Genomic DNA, 22,404 nt, shown 5'->3' on the forward strand with positions numbered 1-22,404 from the left:
ATTAATGCAGAAAATTGGGGTAATGTACAAGACCAAAAGCACAGCTGCAGAATAATTTGGACCAGTAACTTGAGTAACTCAAGCATGGAGTTCAACGCTGCTGATGGCTAAATTAGTTGGCCTGGAAAAGGAAGGAGGAAGTGGGAAGAGCATCTACGGTGGATTTGCTCGTGGATACGCTGTGTTGCATTGCCTAAATTACTGACTGATGTCTCCAGGAATCAGATAAGAACAGCCTATGGAGGTCACAATGGGCACAGTATTCACAGTCCTTCTGTCTCCACAAAACCTGGAGTTGATATTTAGGGCTGGTTTGTTAAACTAGCAAACTTTCTAGGTCTTTCCAGCCCCTGGGCTTGCAGCTGGGGAGAGGTGTGTGATGATCATGGAGTAGTATGCTTGGACGGGGTTGTGCAGGGCCTTAAGTGTTTTTCTTTTTTACACTCCTCATAAACAACTATATTTTCATAAGATTGAGACCTACATCAAAGTATTACTGAGCCAAAGGGAAATTCCCTTCACCCCAACCCCATTAGGAAAACCACTACTCACAGTTTAGGGCACATCTTTTCCTTCTCTCTTCTAGTTCATAGTTGACATTCAAGTCTCGAAATCAGAGAGAAAAATCCCCAAGTCCAAATCTGATGGTGGTTCTCTGGGTTTCCCGGGAAGAGTTTTTTAATGTGTTTAAATGTTTAATGTTGACACGTCAGAGCACCTCACCCATAATGCTGTGATGGGCCATTTGCCATCTATCGGTCCCACAGACTGTAATCTCTCCTTGACCAAGGCTGGCTTTACTACTCCATTTTGTTGCCCTGGTGCTTGGTGTGGAGCTGGCGGGGAGGAGGCAGAGACTGTTCTGAGGGCTGCTAGGTGGAGGAGTGGCAGGCTCCCTGGACAAACTACGCCTGCCCTTCTCCAGCAGTTTCATACTTCAGGGATATTTAAGGGATGCAGCCTCTTAAGGTAGAGGCCCAGTCAGGTCATCCAAACTCTGGCAGTCTGAGCTGAAGCCACCCTAAATGCAGAAAAATGCATAAGAAATGTGCCTTAGCAACAAGGCCCAGAGAGGACAGCCCTGGACTTGCAGGAAGGAGGCAAGAGGTGGTAGGAGACAGCGTCACCTCTCTAAGCCTCCTTCTCCACCTCCTATAGAGGGGAGGCTCACAATAATAGGATTCATAACATTTGCCCAGCTTAGGCAAAGAAACTTGTAGAATGACTCAGGAGCAAGATCCGGGCAGCGCCTCACCCTCTCGGTGCTCCCCAGGCCGGGGTCGCCGGCCCGCAGTGAATAAATTTGGTCTTTCTCAGTCCAGTTCATACTGAAGGGACTTTTAAGGGGCCCAGCCTCTTAGTAGGGGCCCAGCCGGCTCATACAAACTCTGGCTGGCTGAGCTGTTCGTGTCCCGTCCACCTCGCCCCGGCCAGCTTGCCCCTAGACGCAGCGGGCGCTGTGTCTCATCCTGGTGTCCTGGCAAAGAGCTGCCCCGGCCTCCGGGTCCCCAGGGCTGCGCCGCCGTCCTGCTGCCGCCCTCCTGTGGCCGCTGCGAGGCGACCTCCGGCCGCGCTGCGGGCCCCCTCCCTTGGCCGGTGACATCACCGCATTCCCGTCCCGGCTCCTCCCGCCTGCAGCTGCAGTGACAGGCGAGCCTGGCCCGGTGGCGGAGAGGAAGTGTGGGGCCGCCGCGCCGAGCCCGTCCCAGCCGAGGCCGGCTCCCCGGGCGGCTCGGGTGACAGTGTCGCGGCCGCCGGGCGCAGCGCGGGGCACGCGCCGGGCAGAGCCGAGCGCCAGGAGGACGCTTCAGTAGAGACGCGGGGAAAATGGCTGATGACTTTGGCTTCTTCTCGTCGTCAGAGAGCGGGGCCCCCGAGGCGGCCGAGGAGGACCCGGCGGCTGCCTTCCTGGCCCAGCAGGAGAGTGAGATCGCGGGCATAGAGAATGACGAGGGCTTCGGGGCACCTGCCGGCAGCCATGGGGGCCTCGCGCAGCCGGGACCCGCGAGTGGGGGTGAGTCAGTGCAGGGGCCTGGGAACTGAGGGGCCTGGGGATCGCACCCGGGTACCTGGCGGCGCAGACCCGGCCTCAGGGCCCCGCGGGGGAGTGAAAAGGGCCTGGTGTGGCGGGTCAGGTGCAGGCCTGGGGCTGCGTGTGTTTGAGAGGGACCTGGTGGAAATGGGGAGGAATCTTCTTGGAGAGCTTCATCTGAGGCCCTGCCTGGGGCTGTGAACCCCGTGGCTCCGCGCACAGGAATTTGTCATGACATTTCAACCCAGGGCCAGCTCCACCGCTGCCTGGCTCTGAAATCCAACACAGTCCAGCTCTCAGAGTCCCTCCCCAGCCGGGCCTTGGTCGAGTCGTCCCAGGCCCCCACCTAAGCCCTTTGGGTATGGGCAGAGCCACAGACCTCCCAGCCCCTCAGTTTTAGCTCTTTCCTACAGCTGGCAAAGCAGGGGACGGGACACTGGGTGCTCCAAGAACTCACAAACCTACCTTGGGAGACCACCTGCATCCTGCTGGACTAGACACTTTATTTACATTTAGTCACTTCATATGTGTCATTAAACCCACTTCAGAGAAGGCAAAACCGAGGCTCAAAGGGTACACTACTGAAGCAACTAGTAAGTGGGCAGTGAGGATTTAACCTGTTTCTGTCAGACCAGAAACTCAGTCTCCTCTTGACCACACTGTCTTCCATATGCCTGGCTCTGGGTTAGAGACCAAGGCCGGGGTGGGGGGGGGCAAGGGCACAAAGGGCTTCAGTTAGATGTGGTCCTGCCCTCCTGGGGTTTCTAACTGTCCATTAATGGTTGTCTAAAGGTGGTCCAGGGCTACTGTGGTTAGCTTTAGATCCGGGCTCAGGGCCTGCTCCCTGTGATACCATGTTTATCAAGGATTTTCCTGTTCTGGTTCTGGCTTGAAAGGACAGTTTTTTAAAATATTTAGTTAATGAGGGCGCCTGGGTGGCTCAGTGGGTTAAGCCGCTGCCTTCGGCTCGGGTCATGATCTCGGGGTCCTGGGATCGAGTCCCGCATCGGGCTCTCTGCTCAGCGGGAAGCCTGCTTCCTCCTCTCTCTCTCTCTCTCTCTCTCTCTCTGCCTGCCTCTCCGTCTACTTGTGATCTCTCTCTGTCAAATAAATAAATAAAATCTTTAAAAAAAAATATTTAGTTAATGGGACGCCTGGGTGGCTCAGTTGGTTGAGCAGCTGCCTTCGGCTCAGGTCATGATCCCATCGTCCTGGGATCGAGTCCCGCATCGGGCTCCTTGCTTGGCGGGGAGCCTGCTTCTCCCTCTGCCTCTGCCTGCCATTCTGTCTGCCTGTGCTCGCTCTCTCTCCCTCTCTCTCTGACAAATAAATAAAATCTTAAAAAAAAAAATATTTAGTTAAAGAGTAGATACCTTCATGGGTGCACCCAAAACAGCCTGTGCTTCTTGTTAATGTAGTTGTTTTGTGGGTGTTTATGGGCCTGTTGGAATGAGTGATAGCTTACATATTTTTTAAAAAAAGTTTATAAGTTAGGTTCCTTATAGTCATATTTGTATTTATTCAACCTTTATTGAGTGCCTACTATGTGCCAGGACCCCTGGGGATACAGAAATGAATATGACAGTTTCTGTGGCTTGAGGAGTTTGATATATCTTTATATCCCTTGATATAAGAAATGTAACAAGTGTGGGCGCCTGGGTGGCTCAGGCAGTTAGGCGTCTGCGTTTGGCTCAGGTTATGATCCCGGAGTCCTGGAATCAAGCCCCGTGTTGGGTTCACCGCTCAGCGGGGAGCCTGCTTCTCCCTCTCCCTCTGCTTGCTGCTCCCCCTGCTTCTGCTCTCTCTCTCTCTTTCTCTCTGTGTCAAATACATAAATAAAATCTTTAAAAAAGAAAAGAAATGTAACAAGCTTTTTGTAACATCTAAGAAATTGGAGGCGCAGAAAACCTGTGTCTTACTCAAAGTCACACAGCCATGAGTGACAGATCTGGGACTTCAGCCTAGCCTTCCCAACTCAGGGCCCCACACTTCCAAACTCTGTAGCAGTCACCCTAGGAGGTGATGGGCAGGAGGGGTGGCTTTTGCTACCCAAGCAAGCCAGAAGTGGAGAGCTTCTGTGGCAGCAGCTCCTGGACCCTCAGCACAGATCTGCACACATCCCAGGGAATTCGGAGGAAACGCCTGCCTCTATTCATTATTCACTAGTCCACACCGCCTCTGTGAAACCACCAGCTTTCTTGGTCTAGCTTGGCCTCGAGGAGGCCCCACTGAGAAGAACGGATACCAGAAGCCCTTGACAGAGACGGGCAGGTAGAGCTTAGGCCGAACGCAGCCAGAGGCATCTGGGAGTTTGAGCAGGTTGTGGCCTCTCCCAGGACAGTGGGGTTCCAGGGGGTGACAGCCTAGATGGGAGTTTCCCTCTGTGGCAGGATTGGCCCCAGACCACAGAGGGCAGGGGGAGACATGGCCCTCTGAAGGTCTTCCAGACCTATACCTGCTGAAGCTGCCAAAGTTCCGGGTCAGGGAGGTATTACAAGATGGTGGCTCAGTAGGTGGTCAGACAGGATGGAATTGATCTGACCTACCAAGGCCTCGATGGTGCTGAGCAAGTAATCTTCCCTGACCAGTGGTGAATGCCAGAAGCTCAGATGGGGTGGAGAGACAGTGCCTTGGCCTGCTGGGAGCTGGGAGAAGCTGGCTTCCAGAGCTGCCGCCCATCAACATGTCTGAGTCTGTTCTCCTAGATGATGCTCCCGTGCCAAGTGCCCCCCTATGGGGCTCCCTGCTGCCCTGGGGTGTGGGGAAGAGGTGTCTGGTCTAGATCTGAGCCTGAGCGGCATTGAGTCTCTCCTCTGAGGCTGTATCTGGTGCCAATCAAAGCAATGGACACTTTGTTTCCATTCATCAGCCTTGGGGAGGGCCTAACAGGTTTACATTTTCACACCCAGATTTCTGAGCCCCAGCCTGGCTCTGCCTCTGACTTGCCCAGTCAGTTCCTGGCAAGCCTGTTTCCCCTGCTGGGCCTCAGTAAGCTCCCAGGAATGTTCTGGACCCTGTCTGCCCTTGTTGCCAAAAGGGGTCAGGAATCTGAGGGAAGCAACGCCCACAGGGTTATCCGTGGCACTCGTATCTGCTGCGGTCCTGTTCTGCAGGCCTCTGACTGCGGACGTGTGATTGTAAATGTGCAATAATCAGAAAGCACTGTGGGAACAGATACTCGATTCTATGTGTGGGTAGATGTGGATTCTCAAAGTGGCTGAGATTTCATCTCCAGAGGAATGTCCACAGGACTGAGAAACCGAGGCAGAGAGACTTTCTGAAGACCAGGGGAGGCACCGAGACTGTGGACCAGGGGCCCAAGACTGGTCCGGTCAGAATGGGGTGGGGTAGGGCAGCTTGCACTTCAGGAAGGCTAGGCGTCCCACCTGGCGCATCATCATGAATGGACACTGATAATTTCAGCCCTGAGGAGGTGCCCCAGGAGAAGAAGCCCCTTTGCAGATGTTGCCACTAAAATCCCATGGTGCCCCCCTTTGCCCCCTGACTCAGGGACCGGGCCACCCATGCAGGAGTAACCCCAGCTGAGTGAGCAGGGATGACAGGAGACATAGTTGGTCAGAATCAATCACTGTTTGAAAATTTCTATCAACCGGGGATTACTTCCATTAGATTAAGGATCCCTCCCTTCAGTACCCAGGCCGAAATCAGTGTAACTCCTGCTCACAGCCCTATCTGGCTGGAAAAGGGGTGCTTGTCCGTCTGTCGGAAGCTCATGTCACTTCCTGTGGCTCTTTGCTGGGAAGCATCACAGTTTCTGAGAGGCCTTAGGCAGGCCTTGCAGGTCACGGTAGACTCCCAAAGAGCTGTTCATCGTCCATTCAGCCAGCATGCCCTGCTCACATGTTCTGCACAGAAGCCCTTAGGAACTGCATAGGATACAGAACCCAGCTTGATAGGGAGTGTATGACCTTTGGGAGGTCACAGATAATTGCCTAAGAGGGTGGCGAAATGCTGTGCCATATTGTGGGATATCCCAGAGGTGAGGCCTTTCTTCAGGGCCTAGAGTAGCAGGGGAAGTAATGGAGGGCTTCCCAGAGGAGGTGACTTGTGAACTGAATCTTGAACAATAACTGATGCCAAAAGAGCATTGTGTTGAGAGAGGAGAACAAAAGCCATGGGGAGCAGACTGGTGTGTTTGGGGAAGAAGGAAACCAGAATAGGTTATTGTTGTTGTTGCTAAAGAGTTTTTTGAATTTATGTGTTTGACAGAGAGAGAGAGAGAGAGAGCTAGAGACCACAAGCAAGGGGAGCGGCAGGCAGAAGGAGAACCTGGCTCCCCGCTGAGTGAGGAGCCCGATGTGGGACTCGAGCTTAGGATGCTGGGATTGTGACCTGAGCCGAAGGCAGACACTTAACCAACTGAGCCACCCAGGCACCCCCCAGATTAGTTTTTTTTTTTTTTTTTTTACGATTTATTTATTTACTAAAGAGAGAGAGAGAACATGCACGCTTAGCAGGGAGTGGCAGAGGGAGAGAGAGTCTCAAGCAGACTCTGCCCTGAGCACAGAGCGGGATGCTGGGCTTGATGAAATCAATCTCACGACCCCAAGATCATGACCCCAGCCGAAACCAAGAGTTGGATGCCCAACCGACTGCACCCCCCGAGCCGTCCCCAGGATAGCTGGTGAGAGGGACTTGTGGGAAGCGAGGCAGGAAAATGGGCAGGGCCAAAGGGTAGAGGTTCTCCCGTGCTATAGTTTGAGGTTTGATGTACTCGTTCAACAAGTATTTATTGAGCCCAGCTATGTGCCAGGCACTGTTTCCGATGCTGGGCACTAGCACTGAGTGAAACTAAGTCCCTCACCCTCACGAGGGGCCATTCAAGTGGGGAGGATAGATAGTAAGCCCCTACACAAATAAGCATACCAGCCAGTGGTAAGTACTATAGAGAAATACTGCAGGGGCGGGAGGGAGGGTCCCGGAGCAGCAGGTGTCCCAGAGGGTCAGGGGAGGCCTCTGCTGAGACAAGGTTTGAGCAAAGGCAGAAGGGAGTGAGGGAACAGCCCACGTGGTGTGGGTAGGAAGGCCTTCCAGGCCGAGGGAAAGTACCTGCTGGTCCCCAAGGCAGGAGCCGACCCTAAAGGCCACTGTGGTCCGTGGGAAGTGGGTTTCTTTTTGGCTTGCTGTAGTGCCATAGGTAACTGTACGCTTTACAAAATATCAGTGCTGCTGGTTGGTTTGAAAGAGGGCTGGGAGAGGGCGAAGTTGGAGTCAGGGAGGGCTGTGAGAGGATAAAAGCCGTCCGTTCTTTTTCTGATGTATTTATTCATGTTTATTTAACACATACGTTTCCGAGCTTTTACTGAGTAGCGGGCACTGGGTACGCGTCTGGGAAGGGCAGTGGTGAGGAGCAAGGACCCAGGTCTGGCCTTCTAGGTGTCTGCCACTAGCAGGGTAGACAGACTGGACAGGGGACAGAGAGCAGAGGGCAACCTGGAGGGTCACCGTTGCAGCAAAAGACACAGGAATTTGTGACTAATCAGCTGCCAGGGAAAGGGACCAGGAGGAGTTATTGTTGAAGGCAAAAGAAAATCCTTTTGGGAGGAGCAGAGGGAGGAAAAATAGGCCAGGTGCTGCCTGGTGGGGGCTGCTGTTCCTGCTCTCCCAGGCGGAGCAATTGCTTGAGGCACGGCAGGGACAGGCAGCAGCGCACTAGGCCCCTCTCCATAGCGCACGCAGACACCGCCCTGAGCCAACAGCCCTCTGCCGGCTCACTGGGCCCAGGCTCCACACACAGTCAGGCCATTCCTAGCCATGGCCAAGCGTAAATCACTTTCAGGTAGGTGAGGGGCTGTTACTGACTGGGTGGCTATTGGCGATCACCTAGCCTCTCTGAGCCTCAATTCCAGTATCTGTAAAATGGGTAGATAACTTCATCACAGAGTAGTGGTGAAAATCAAATGTGACAATGGCTGTGAAAAGGCTTTGTGAACAGTCATGGCTTGAGCCCAGCTTATTTATGTATCCAGTATGTCTACATGGGGAGCAGGTGTTATGACACGCCTGGACATAGATGGAGGTTGGCTCGGGGCACTAATGTAGGACCATCTGTGTTTGCTTTAAGCTGCGCAATGAGTAATGCCATTTCTTTGTTCTCTTTCCAGCTGGTTCTGAGGACTTGGGGACCACGGTCAATGGAGACGTGTTTCAGGTAAGCAAGATTCTGTCATAGCAGCGTAGGGACTGACAGCTGGGCCTCGGTAACATACGACCCCATCAGTGGTAGTATTAGGGCTCCAAGTTATTCTGTTCTGCATTGGAATGGGAACATAGGCAAGGCTTTTGACATGTTTTTTCTTTTCTTTTCTTTTCTCTTCTTTCTCTCTCTTCTTCCTTCCTTCCTTCCTTCTCTCTCTCTTTCTCTCTTTCTTTTCCTTTCTTCTTTCATTCCTTCCTTCCTTCCTCTCTTTCCTGTTATATAGGGGAAAGGCACAAAGAATAAGGACCACTATAGACTGGGATTGATGGCGTGTAGCCTCAGGTTGCCCATGGTGATGTCTCGCAGGGAGAGATAAAGTGGCCCAGAGTCACACAGTGCACACTGGGCCCTGCATGCACGCATGCCACTGATGGAAAGCAGTGGCCATGTCTGAGCATTTTAAGTGGGCAGGTCTTTGATCCAGAGATTCCACTTAAAATCTTCCCTAGGGAAAGAATTAGCCGAGGACTCCCAGATTTTTGTGGGATTATTTACAATAGCAGACAATGTGGTGAGCATAGCATGACATACACAGGAGTTGAGTCACTATGTCCTACATGCAATTAATGTAACATTGTATGTTAACTGTATTCAAATAAAAAGGTAAAAAAAAAAAAAACCCAAACCAGACAAACTGCAATGACTTAAGTATCCAGCGTCAAGGGCCTGGGCAGGTAAATTGGAAAACCGCACTGCCATTCAAAAGAGCAATCAGAGCTTTCTGTATTGATGTGAAAAGATGCCCATGATATAACAAGTGGAAAAGTCTCTTGCAGAATAACTTACACAGTTTGTTTTTTTTTAAGATTTTATTTATTTATTTGACAGACAGGGATCACAAATAGGCAGAGAGGCAGGCAGAGAGAGAGAGGGGGAAGCAGGCTCCCCGCTGAGCAGAGAGCCCAATGCGGGACTCGATCCCAGGACCCCGAGATCATGACCTGAGCCGAAGGCAGAGGCCCAACCCACTGAGCCACTCAGGCGCCCCCAGTTTTTTATTTTTATTTTTATTTTTTTTAAGACTTATTTATTTATTTGTCAGAGGGAGAGAGAGAGAGAGAGCACAAGCAGGCAGAGTGGCAGGCAGAGGCAGAGAGAGAAGCAGGCTCCCCGCTGAGCAAGGAGCCCGATGTGGGACTAGATCCCAGAACCCTGGGATCATGACCTGAGCCGAAGGCAGCGGCTTAACCAACTGAGCCACCCAGGCATCCCATTTTTATTTTTTATTGGGCCACTTTTTTATTTTAGAAATATGTTTGCGCAAAATCTCTGAAAGGATGTGCCCCAGCTGTTAACAATGGTTAAGAGTGGTTAGCCCCCAGGTTGAGGTGGGGAGGGGTGAGATAAGAAAAGGAAAAGGCTTTCACTTTCACCGGATTGGTTTAAAATTCCTCATAATGAGGGGCGCCAGGGTGGCTCAGTGGGTTAAAGCCTCTGCCTTCAGCTCAGATCATGATCACAGGGTCTTGGGATCGAGGCCCGCATCGGGTTTGCTGCTCAGCAGGGAGCCTGTTTCCTCCTCTCTCTCTGCCTGCCTCTCTGCCTACTTGTGATCTCTGTCAAATAAATAAAATATTAAAAATAAATAAATAAAATTCCTCATAATGATCTTATACTACCCCCCCCACCCTAACACACACAGAACTCCTAGTAAGGCTGTTTCTAGTTAAATTACTTCTATCTGTACCCACCTCCCCCTTCCCCACATTCCTACACAAATGGATTTAAGAGTCCTTACTCTGGGAGACCTTGGACCACAGATGGCATCCCCAGGATCCTGCAGACGGAACAGTCTCCCCCTCCCCCATGCTTGGGCAGCATAAAGTCTTCACTGGGTGAGGCTTACTTCCCACTGGACTGGGCTGAAGACCCTTGATGCCTGGGGCTGCAGCTTCAGGATCTCCCGAGCCACACCCCACTGAGGAGCTGGCCTCCCAAGTCCTCAGTGGGGAATAAACAATACTTTCTTATGTAAGAGGGCTAAGCTGGTACCTTACACGGGGAACCTAGCCAAGTCCCGTTTCTGGAAAATTACTCAACTATCCGCAAGCTAGAAAAGTCAGTCTCCAAGACTTCGGGGGCTTTGTGTCTCCTTAGGCCTGAGAACACCCAGTAAGCTGTGTTTACTCCTCTACAATCCCGTAGATCATGGAGACCCAGGCAGCCCCTATCCTGGGCACACTCAGAAGGACTTCACTTGACCCAGAAGGTCTATATCCTAAAGTGGACCTGGACCTGGAGATACACTTAGAACTGCAGAAGTATCTAGAACACTGTGATCAACCTAGTTTCCCTTTTCTGTAGCTAAGGATCTTGAGGCGTCTTTGACCCTGACCATCCCCTGCCAGCCTCACTTTGTATTTGGTAGGTACAGGGAACCCCATGCTTCCTTTCCAGTGTCAGTGGGAACTCTTATTCTCACGTGTGTTTATTTGCAAATCATTCCACTCCATGCTATCCTAGAATCCTTACAGGCAGGGGAGGGGTCAAGAATGAGGTGAGTCACTTGGTGACCAAGCTCAAGTTCTCTTAGATCTCCTGCCCCTGATCTGGTGCCCTCTGTCCCACCCCTTATGCTGGAACTGGACTGCCACAGCGGCTGGATCTTTCGTAGAAAGCCCCTGCAGACTTTTGTAGGATTGACCGTAGACCCGGGTCTGGTTTGTGCTGCCAGAGGTGGGTGGGGGGAAGCCTTGAGTGGACATGCCCAGCACTTTCAAGGGTCCTGGGCAGAGCTCTCTTGCTACATTTCTTATTCTGTCCTGGCAACATCTGGGCCACAAGGGGGTTCAGCTATAAACCTGGGCCTCGAGTTGTAAGGGTAAGACTGCCTACACCTATTCCAGTCCCATCTGGCATTGCCAGGGACAGGGATAGAAAGCCCCTGCAGGCCTCCCTCCCCCTGCACAAACTCCCCCCACCCCCTGCATTGCCATCATCCCCCTCTGAGCTACTTAGGGGAATCAACAGCGCAGCTTAGCTTTAGCTGGACAATCCCAAAGACGGATATGCCTCATCCTCCTGGCTGTCTCTGGAGCTGCCAGCCTGCCCCACGGAGGCTTTCAGGGTCATGTCCAGCAGAGGGGTCCCCCAGGAGGGGGGGGGTGCCAGGGAATTGGATCAAGATAACCCTGGCCTGACTGTATCCTTTTAGTCCCTGTCGAGCTTGGGGGCTGAGGGGAGAGGGGGCACGGTGCTCAGAGCATTCCTGCAGTCCCTGGGGAGCCCGCCTGGGCTGCCAGCCTGTAGCTGACCCGCTTTCCTCTCTGGGGCACTGAGTGATTCAAGAGGAGCCCTGCTGTGGCCCTCGACCTCAGTGCTCACTGGCAGGGCCCGGGGCAGGAAAATGAGTCCAGCGGGGCCAAAGAAGAGGAGCCAGCAAACAGCTTCTCAGGACTCAGTGCGCCGCCCACACGGCTGTGTGGCTGTGTTCTTCCTAGCCCCGCTGCAACTCCGGGCCGGGTGGCCGGGTGTGCGCGGGGTCTGCCCGGGGTCTACTGGGCAAACGGTGAGCCGCACAGCTCCGCAGACCCTCTGCGGTGCGCGTCCTCCGCAGCTTACAGCGGACCTCACTTCTCACTCCCATTTAATAGGCGATGAGACACAAGGAGCCCAGGGAAAGGACTTCTCAGAGGTCACATATCCACTGAGTGGCAGGAGGGGACCTAAAGCCCAGGCCCTCTGATGCTGTGTGCCGTGGGCTTTGCAGACAGCCGCTGGCCCCTTCACTTCGTCAGCGCCCAAGACGTGAGTGCCGCGCACTGTGTTCGGGGCGGTGGATGTAGGCAAATCCCCCATTGTCCTCAAAGAGCTGGCTTCTGACAGAGGACAGAGCCCTGGAAGGAACTGATGGTAGTGCAGGATGGTAAGGGCTCGGATACCGGGGTGGTATCAGGCGCTAGGCGTCTGAGTTCTTAACAATGTGTCAGGCATCACCCAGGAGCTCTCCGCGGATGAGCTCATTGCATCCTCCCAGCACCCCTGTGATGGAGGTTCCGTCATTACCCCCATCTCACAGACCAAGAGGAGGATGCCCAGGGAACTTTCATAGCTGGCTCTCATTCCGCAGCGGGGAAGAGCTGGGACTTGAACCGGGTTCCTGCTCCAGGTGCCGCACTCACTCACTCAGTGAGTGCCACCGGGAGAGGCTGCTGGAAGTGGGTTTCCAGGCTGCCCAGGGGCACATGGGTGGTCTTGGCTAGTAGGAAAGCACGTGCAAAGGTACAGAGGCTCACAGGCACTCTCTTTGGGCCTGGCCTGGGGCCAGTGGAGTGCTGGGGGATCCCAGAGAGGCCAGAGCATCACAGCTCATGTGATGCGAGGGGAGTGCCCCTCACCCCTACCGGCAGCGCTGGGCACAGCTACCATGCAGAGCCTGTTAGTGGGCCCTGCTGCTGATGCACAGATGGGGGAGGCCCATCTAGCTTGGCCAAGCTTCACACCCTGGGCCTCGGGCATGGCTGCCTCTGGGCACCGTGTGCTTGAAACTACACTGAGCAGTGCTTGGGGATACGTGGTGCCCTTGGATGTGCTGCTCCAGGGCCCAGGAGAAGCACCCATGGGGGTCCAAGTGGCTCTTTGAGGCTGCCCCCGCACCCAGACTGGGGTGCTGTGGTGGGCTGTGGCAGAAGAGTTTGGAGTGAACCAGAAGGCCTGGGCTTCAGTTTCTGGCTCTTCCCAACCAGAAGGACTACCCTTAGATTGCTCTCTGAGTTGATTTCTCACTTATCAAAAGGGGATTAGAGGCCCTGCCCGGCTGTCCCCCACTGGCTGCTGGGAAAAGTGCTCTGACGCCCAGGGAAGCTTCCTCTAAGTTATCTGGCCATGCTTCTCAGTGAGCTGAGGGGTGGTAGTGTGTGGGTGTGAGACATGGGACATGAGGCAGGGGACAGTTGGAGGAGCAGGCACCCTCTCTGATCTTGGGGAAATAGACTTATCAGGGAGACAGAGAGTGTGTCAAAAATCACATGACACAGAAGTGACTTTGGTCCTTGCTGCTATGTGGCCAGTATGTTTCACATCCGGGAATTCAGTTGGAGTCTCAGCTCTGCCAGTTCCCAGCCCGGTGACCTTGGGACTCTGGAGCTAGACTTTCTCTACCTACAAAACACTGATGATAAAACCCATCATGCAGGGTTGTAAAGATCAAAGAGAACTGTTTAATTGTGATTTCTCTGCAAGATTTAAAGCACTATAACCTGGGCATCTTAATTTTAGGGTAGGCTTTATAGGGATGGTGAGCCTGAAGGACACCAGTGTGACCAAACTCCTGCCCTTCTGGAGAAGAGACCCTTCTCCAGCCCACATCCCCCACCCCTTTCCCTCCCACACCTGGAAACATCCTATACTCAAGAGTTTCCCAAAGGAGCCAGCCCCCCTGGGTCCTTACACTTCCAGTCTAATCTGAAATGGTCTTTCCCTGTCTCTTCCCGCCCTACTCTGCCCCAGACTAGAATGACCTTGTGCCTGCTCTTTACCTGGCTTGTTTTATAGCATGTACCCTAGCCCGGTCCTCGCTTGTGAGAGACTCCTCCTGCCAGACTCCCAGGGGACAGGTGGTCTCATTCATCCATGGCCCAAGCCTGAGCAGATGCTAATTCATTCACGAAATGTTCTAGAGATCCTCCTACAGCCAGGCCTTCCCTGTTCTAGATACTATACAGAGACAGGTGGTCTCAGTCCTTATGGGGCTCACTTACTTGTGGCTGGGGTGGGAGGTCGGTGGAGACAGAGAGTAAACATGTAAACAAGTCATTTCAGATAGCCAGAAGTGCCACGAAGAACATGAAACAGCCCTTTAATAAACACATATACACAGAAGTAATTGCAGTTGTCTGCAGATGGGACATCCTATAGGATGCCCCCCCCCCCCTCCGCCATGGCCTGGTCTCAGGACAGGGTTGTTCCCGGAAGAGGGCAGGGTGGGGCACACTCATTGTCAGTAACCAACTTGTGTTCTCCAGATTAGAGCCCTGGAAGGGCCCCGTTGGGTGTGGTGAGAGACTGAATTGAAGTGTAGCGCTGTGCCAGAAAGAATAGGGCGGTGCTCCAACCGTCCCACCCAGGGGTGGGCCTGACCCCAGGGAGTGCCAGGCTACCCACCCTGCCCTGGGCCCACCCTTCCCTCTGCCTGGAGACAGCTGGAGACAGCAGTCCTCCCATTCCCGCTGTGTGCTCCTTCACTGGGCTGCCCACACCCCTTTGGACAGGCATTTACCCAGCACATCTGACTCCAGGGGTATGCATCTATGAAGCCACTGCTTACTGAGCACAGGTGTGTGCCAAGGACAGTGGGGAGCATCCCTGGGTGGAGGGCGGCACCAGACACTGTCTTGTGGGGAGAGGATATTAAACACCAATGTTCCTGACTTTTTTTTTAAGATTTTTTTTTATTATTCATTTGTGAGATAGCACAAGTTGGGGGGAGGGGACAAAAGGAGAGGGAGAGGGAGAAGCAGACTCCCCCTTCAGCAGGGAGCCTGATGCGGGGCTCTATCCTAGGACCCCAAGATGCTGACCTGAGCCAAAGGCAGATGTTTAACCCACTGAGCCAGCCCTCAGTCCCTGTTGCTGACAGTTTCGATGAGGGATTGAAGGAGGAGCACAGGGAGTGGTGAAAGGATGGGGCAGGGGTTCAGAGGCTATAAATGAAGTCCTGCTCTGCCCACCAGGAACTCCTGGTCCAGTTGGGAGACTTGAGCAGAACGTGAAGGCTGTAACAGAAGCACAGAGAAGAAGGAGTGTGAAATCTGCTGAGGGGGGTGGATATCCTAGAGCTGGCAACTCCAGACAATAGAAGATTTCATCAGCTGCAAAAGGGAGGGGACGGCAACACTTGCAGCTAAAGCAGGAGGAGCCAGAGGCTTGGGGCCGCAGGAGTGTGTGGGGTGTGTGCAGACTGGAATGTGTAGGGGGGAGCGTGGGGTGGCAGGAGATGGGACTGGACTGGAAAGGGTCCGTGGCTTTGCAAGACCAGAGGGGAGTCACAGCCTTGCTGGCTTGAGCTCTTAGTCCCCAGCTCTTGGGAGTGCCTAGCTCTGGCAGGGCTGCCCAGGGAAGTGGGCAGAGCCCCAGCCTGGGAGTCAGAGGCCTGGACACCGGCCACGACATCATGCCATCGCTCCTGGCCTCAGTTTCCTCCCCTAGAAGATGAGAATGAATAATGATAATAATTTAGCTACCACTCACGGAGCCATCACTCCACACTGGGCCCGCTTCTAGATGTCCTACAAAGACGGTCCTGCTGAACCCTCAGAACAGCTCTTAGAGGTGGTTTTATTATTATTCTCATTTGGGGATGAGAAGACTGAGGCTCAGCGAGGTGGAGCAACTTGTTCCTGGTCTACGGGCATCTAGTCAGCCGTGAAAGTGGGATGTGGACCCAGACCGTCTGCCTGCAGTCTCTGCCGTGGCCATCCTGCCTGTCCCAGGGCTGCTCACTCATGTAGCAGATGTTCACTGAGTGTCTTCTGTGTGCCAGGCTGGGCAAAGGGGACAGGGCAATGAGCAGGCTAGACAAGGACCCTGCTGTCACGAAGATAGACAGTGGACAAGCAAACATAAAGTGAGGTCATTTCAGACTGTGTAAGTGTTAGCGGGTTAATTAGACAGCAACAGAGACTTTAAGAACAGTAACACAAGGGACTCACTGTGTTCCAAGAAGTATACAAGGTTCTTTACATATATAAATTCCTTGCCTTCTCCTATCAGCATGAAGGGGTGGCTGCTCTTACTGAGCCCGCTTCCTGACCAGGAAGGTGAGGCACACAGAGGCCCCGTCACTCGCCCAGGTCCCCCATGGGGGAGCGTTGTTGGCAAAGGGCACAGCAAGTCTAAAGGCAGGGTCCGGTCCCAGGAGGCAGCAGGTGGGAGCTGTTGGAGCCGGCTGAGGCAGCCACACGTGTGGGGTATCCGGTGCTCAGGCAGCAGTGGCAAGAGGGCGGGTGCACAGGCTGTGCACACTGCTGTGTGTTTGTGCCCTAGGAGGCCAACGGTCCAGCAGAAGGCTATGCGGCGATTGCCCAGGCTGACAGACTGACTCAGGAACCCGAGAGCATCCGCAAGTGGAGAGAGGAGCAGAGGAAACGGCTACAGGAGCTGGGTAAGGGCAGGCCTGAGGCTGGAGCGGCTTCCAGCCAGGTTGGCTGTTTGGGACATGTGGGACTGGGGCAGCCTTAGGGTACAGGGTCATCCTCCTAGCCCCCTGCTCGCACTGCGTTAATGTGGGTATTGGGTGAGCATGGGCCCTGAGGCTGCCTGCCAGGGGCCGAGGGGAGGACTAGCCAGGACAGCTGTGCCCTCACATTCCTACTGGAAAGCTGCCACTTACTCTCCTGTTGGGGTCACAGATGCTGCCTCCAAGGTGACAGAACAGGAGTGGCGGGAGAAAGCCAAGAAGGACCTGGAGGAGTGGAACCAGCGTCAGAGTGAACAAGTCGAGAAGAACAAGATCAACAACCGGTGAGAGGCGCTATGGGGACATGAGAGGAGCTATGGGGACACCAGAGGAGCTATGGGGACACGAGAGGAGCTATGGGGACATGAGAGGAGCTATGGGGACATGAGAGGCGCTATGGGGACATGAGAGGCGCTATGGGGACATGAGGGGACTATGAAGACATGAGGCCATGTGGACAGTGAGAGAAGTTACGAGATGGGGACTGTCTTGTGGATGGGTGATTTGGGGGCAAGAACATAGATGTAAGAGAAGCTGAACCCCTCAGGTTGCTTCCTCAGTTGCCTGTGGAGTTCAGAGCCCTTCAGAGGTGGGACACTGTTGAGCTGTCATCTCAGCATGACATAGAGAAGCAAGTTCTGCGGTCAGCAGAAGAGGTCCTGGGACCCCGGCATGGGAGCCAGACTGCCCGGGCCCCCACAGTTAGTGTCACAGAGAGCACAGGCCTGGCCGGAAGTGAAGAACCAACCCAGGGAAAGGATTTTACCGCTTGTAGAATTGGCAACACTTCAACCCAGAGAGGCTAAATAATAAAAGGAAGTTGGTGGCCTGTATGACCCGAAAAGGCCAGGGGTGGGACTGCAGGACTAGACTTGGGGGCTCAGATGAAGTCAACTGGCACTCACTTTTACTGTCTCTCGACGCTGCTTTCCTCTCTTGTGTGGGAATGGGACAGGGGCCTGGGGGGACAGATGGCCACCATCAGCTCCAGACTTCTGCTATACTCTTTTGGCAACCTCTGTGAAAATAGCATCTTGCTCCCAATGGGTCCACTGGAATCCTCGACCTGACTCTCACTGGTTTGGTGTGGGTCCTGTGCCTGTCCCTGTGACTATACCGGGCAAGGGACTCTCTGATGGATCCTGCCTGGGCAATGGTCCCATTCCCTGGGTTGTGCATGGGGTCAGTCTCACCCAAACCACAGGGACTGAAGTGGGGCCAGCCTGATCCTGCCAAAGGCAATGAGGTTGCCCTTCCTGGGAGGAAGGGGCTGGATGCTGGGCAGGCAAAGACAGTGGATGACCACCAGAGAGCAATTTCAGGGAAATGGTCTCCACTTCTGAGACCCTGGCCAGCAGCTCTGCCCTTGGGACTGTGTCCTTCGAGGTAGTTGGCTGGCTTGGGAAGGCAAGGCTGGCCCTGGGAAGCTGCTGTGGGCCAGGCTCTGGGTTGGGCACTGGGGAGACTGATCGGGGAAGGATGTAGTCTGTATCCGTGAAGAGCTCAGAAGAGAGAAGCACACATGTGCACGTGAACTCACCAGTAGGACTTTCTACAGGAAGGCTGTGGAAGCAGGGGGTGTGGGTGGGGGAGGGACCTCTGTGTCTAGGACCTGAGCTTTGAAGGATGACTGGAAGTTCATTAGGGCAGGCTTGGACGAGGGCGTTCTAGACCAGGGAACAGCATAATGTGAAAGGCTGTTGTCTTGGGCACTGGGGAGTGGTAGGAGAGAAGGCAGGAATGAGGAGTCCCATGGGGAGGGCCTCCAATAATGGTGTTGGACAGATGGGGGTTGGAGCCTTGGAAGGCTTGTGAACAGGAGAAGTAGCATGATCAGGGCAGTTTTAGAAAAGGTGCTCAAGTTAGCCCAGGATCCCTGCTCTCCTTTCTGGGTCGTGGATGACTGCTGAGACTCACAGGACTATGCTTCCTAACGCTCTCCAACTGGAAATACTAATGCTGTCTCCCTTTCTCTTTAACCCTCTGCCTGTCTGTCTGCCATCTGTCTTCCCCCACCTAACCTTCTCCCCTCAAGGATCGCTGACAAAGCATTCTACCAGCAGCCAGATGCTGATATCATCGGCTATGTGTACGTGTCTTCTTTGCTCCTCTGTCAGGGGGAGTGGGAGAGGGCGGGGGCCCCTGTGTATGCTTTGAGTGTCCTGCTTGTGGGGTATAAATGAGTGTGGCCAGGCGGGGAGCAGGGGGCGGGGATGGGGCAAAGATCAGAGCAGGAGGTAGTACAGGCACCCACCTTCACCTCTGTCTTTGCGGCAAGTGTTTATTGAGGATCTATTCCGTCTGAAGTCAGCTTTGCTGAATCAAAGCAGAGCAAAGAAAAAGAATGCACTGGCTATCTCAGGTGGGAGGGGCAAATGGCAAACAGCCCAGCTCTGTCCTTCTGAGATGCTTCTTAGGGTTGGGAGGTGGGGTGAAGGAGTCTTCTGTTGAACAAAACATCGAGTGCCAGAGGCATAAAGAAGAGATGCTTCCCCAAATACCCCACATATTCTACTCCTAACCCCAATGCACTGCTCCTTCTCAAAGCCTCAGGCCAAGTTTGGTGACCAGACCCTGCCTAGACCATGGCGGGCCCCTCTCTCATGTTCCTGTTTTGGGGGCTAGCCAGGACTATGCCTAATCTGGATCTGAGATGGCAGATGGGGCCCCTGTTGATGGGTGGTTGACGGCCTGAGGGTACGTTGGGATGGTGAAGGGGAAGGAAAAGCAGGGATGAATGAGTGATGCCCGCCATGGGTGCATGTGCCAAGTATTTGGTGTCCCTCACTCTGGGGTCACCCTTAGCAGGCCTCTGATGCTGTCTAGGCTGGCATTTCTCTCGCAGGGGCAGAGGGCCCACCAGAGAAACAGCCTTGTGTTCCTTCCTTCTGTCCACTGTCCCATCTGTCCAGTACTTAGTGGGACTTGCCCAATGCCAGTCTGTGTTGGAACAGGAATAAGACATGGCCTGGCCCCACAAGTTGCTCATGGTCAGGACAGCATTGTCCTAAGGGCCGTTTGGAAGGGCACACCGAGGCCTGGGAGCCACCGTCTGCGGGAGGAGCCAGGGCAGGCTTCAGAGAGGCAGGCCCTTCAGCTGGACCTTACAGTGTGAGAAGGGATGAGCTTGGTAGTGATGGTGGGAAGAGGGCGGGGCAGCCTCTCTGAGTGGGGCATGGGGCCGTGGGGATGGCCGGGAGCTGAGGACAGGTCAGCTTGGGGCTAGTTGCAAAATGTCTGTTGGGCCAGGTCTGCCAGCTGGGGCTTGATCCTGAAGGCAGTGAAGATCTACGGGAGGCTTCCGATGGAAGAGTCAGGGTGACCGGAATATCAGTGCTGGGGAATACGCTATATAGGGGGTTCAGTGCTCTCACTGTACTTGAGGAAATAGCACCCGGGGGGGGGGTCCTGGAGAGGGGAAGAGCCTGGACCAGTGCTTCCCAGACTTTTCTGTGCCCTAAAATCACAGGGGGACCTTATTCAAAGGAGATTGGGATTCAGTAGGGCTGAGGCGAGGCCTTGAGTCTGCATTTCCAATGAGCTCCATGGCGAGGCCAATACCACTGGTCCATGCACCACACACTGAACAGGCAGTTTAGAGGACAGTCTCCTCCTGATCTAGCAGGGACGGCTCCTAAGACAGCACCCTTCATCCCACCGGTCATCCAGCTCCACACAGTGCTTTACTCTTTCCCAAGCCTGCACACACCTTGCCACTCTTGTGAGATTCTCAGGCTGGTGAGACAGATCAGCAAGGCGGAGGCTCTGCTCCTCTCTCTACAGGTTAGGAAATGAGGACACAGAGGGAAAGGAAGATCACTAGGCAGAGGCCAGGTCACCGCCCCCCCCCACCCCAGGGCCAGCTCATCCTTGACATAGCCTGTGCGGATCACTGGGAGAGCTCCCTGTCTGGCATGTGGCAGAGCTGATCCTGCTTGATACACAGAAGGGGCCATAAGGAGAAAGAGGCTTTCCAGGAACCCTTGCTGGCCAGAGGACACAGACCCAGCCCTCTTCATGGAAGATATTTTAATTGTTTTCCTCTTAATGAGTCCCATATTTGGGTTTGCACTCTACATTCTATTTCTCCATTGTTCCTTAATCAGTGGCTTCTATAACTGTCCACCAGAACTACTGATGAAGAAACCCCCAGTTTTCAGCCTAACCTGATTCCAACCAAAAGCAGATACTTCCATGGAGCATTCCCCAGGCTGTGGCTCCACGGAGATAAGTCATTCTGGGCTAAAAAGAGCGCTATAGTCAAATAAACTTGGAATGTGGTGGATTCTGTCTGCATCTTACAGTCTGCCTGGGAGGTTCGGGGTGCACCCTGGCACATTAGAGGCTTTGGAAGTTTTGCTTTGAAGATCATCTTTAACTGAATTTTCCATGTGTATTTGACCACAACCCTTTTCCGGAGAACACTTACAGGGTCCACAGAACACCAAGGCAATGCTGAATAAGGTACTTCAGTTAGTAAGGTGGTTAGTTAATGTCCTACCTCTGCTAAGTTTCTGGAAATGTTTCAAATAGTTGAGGTACTGCATTAATTCCTCCAAGGGTCTTTGGGTGTTGGGATTCCCAGGTTGGGAACTCTGGCCGGAGAGGTGATGATGAGTGCTAGGCTGGGCAGGGGTAGAGGAGGGTGAAGAGGCTACCGTAGCTAGGCTGGCAAGGGAAGACCATTCTGAGAAGGTGAGGCCTGCACTCATACCTGAATGAAAAGAAGTGACAAGCTATGAGCAGGCCTGGCAGAAAGCATTCCAGGGAGAAGTGACAGCAAGTGCAAGGCCCTGAGGCAGGACCAGAGTAGGCTTCCTCTGATGCCAAGGCTCTTCCTGGGGGCCTGAGGTCACAGGGCACAGGGCTAAGAACCCTGGATAGACTACCTCAGAGTAGGCCAGGCAAAGCAACTTCCTCAGTGGGAGCAGAACATCACTGATTCAGGGGAAAGGCAGACAGCAATGAAACCTCTGTCCTGTCTCTACCTGCAGGGCATCTGAGGAGGCTTTCGTGAAGGAATCCAAGGAGGAGACGCCAGGCACAGAGTGGGAGAAGGTGGCTCAGCTCTGTGACTTCAACCCCAAGAGCAGCAAGCAATGCAAAGATGTGTCCCGCCTGCGCTCGGTGCTCATGTCCCTGAAGCAGACACCGCTGTCCCGCTAGGTGCCTGTCACAAGCATGGCCACAAAGCATGGGCTGGGCCTGGGCACAGGAGGAGCAGCTGCTTCGGCCAGGGTTGGGGGACAGTGCCTCCAGCAGCTGCTACACACAGCCTATCTGTTCCTCCCCATCTCCCGGGGCTGGGAAGGGGAACCCTCCCCACTCTCACCCCAACTCTCCTGGCCCTGTGGCCCAGCCCCTCACACCTCCTCTTAGTCCACAAAATTGTGACTGTCCCTCCTGATGTATTTTTTTTTTCTTGGCTTAAAGGGTGTGTTGTTAACTCTTTTTACACTTATTTATTATCATTCTCATTTCTCTGGAAGCCATAACTGGTGTCAGGGCTGTTTGTGCTTAGAATTTTCCCAGCTTCATGGCCTTGAGAGAAGGTGAAGCTAGCCCCCTGGAAACCGTCCCAGCTGGAAGTAGGTGTCCCAACTTGTGTATGTCTGCTTCCTCCCTCTCCAGGAAGAAAAACAACCTCTAGTGGAATGCTTTTGCAATCTTGATCCTTTCTGATCTTTGAATAAGCCTGTGAGGTAGGGACTCTGTTGTCGTCATCACATAGCCATGGATACCAAGGCTCCCAGAGAGTAAGAAGGTTTAAGTGGGAGCAAAGAGGCAAGACCAGAGGTTCCCTGTGGTGGCTCCCTCTAAGCCCGGGTCGAGGCTGGTGAAGGCCGCTGCTGCCAGACTCCTTTCCTTGGTCTGGCCAGTACCCTCTGGATGTGGAAGGCTCAATGCTTTCCCTCCTTTAGATAGCTGTCCCCCCCTTGTAGATCTGGGATAAATACTCAGCGACCATACCTTCTT

At 53.8% G+C, this 22,404-nt stretch overlaps 1 protein-coding gene across 3 annotated transcripts; it reads left to right on the forward strand.

Moving 5' to 3' along the window:
- Window positions 1-1,625: 1,625 nt before the first annotated feature.
- LOC111140858 (clathrin light chain B) lies at window positions 1,626-21,919 on the forward strand. 3 transcript variants are annotated; one of them, XM_022493080.1, is made up of 6 exons: window positions 1,626-2,014; window positions 8,158-8,204; window positions 16,236-16,353; window positions 16,601-16,712; window positions 18,464-18,517; window positions 21,423-21,919. In XM_022493080.1, the coding sequence occupies exons 1-6, from the start codon at window positions 1,828-1,830 to the stop codon at window positions 21,592-21,594; spliced, it is 690 nt and encodes a 229-aa protein (XP_022348788.1). In that variant the 5' UTR covers window positions 1,626-1,827; the 3' UTR covers window positions 21,595-21,919. The 3 variants fall into 3 exon arrangements, with proteins under 3 accessions (XP_022348788.1, XP_022348789.1, XP_022348790.1); XM_022493081.1 differs by lacking the exon at window positions 18,464-18,517; XM_022493082.1 differs by lacking the exons at window positions 8,158-8,204; window positions 16,236-16,353; window positions 18,464-18,517 and adding an exon at window positions 12,806-12,822 and having other exon boundaries at window positions 1,639-2,018.
- The last annotated feature ends 485 nt before the right edge of the window (window positions 21,920-22,404 follow it).

This window comes from Enhydra lutris, unplaced genomic scaffold (assembly GCF_002288905.1).
Source record: "Enhydra lutris kenyoni isolate GAN:26980312 unplaced genomic scaffold, ASM228890v2 scaffoldscaffold5, whole genome shotgun sequence".
In the NCBI taxonomy this organism is placed as follows: domain Eukaryota; kingdom Metazoa; phylum Chordata; class Mammalia; order Carnivora; family Mustelidae; genus Enhydra; species Enhydra lutris.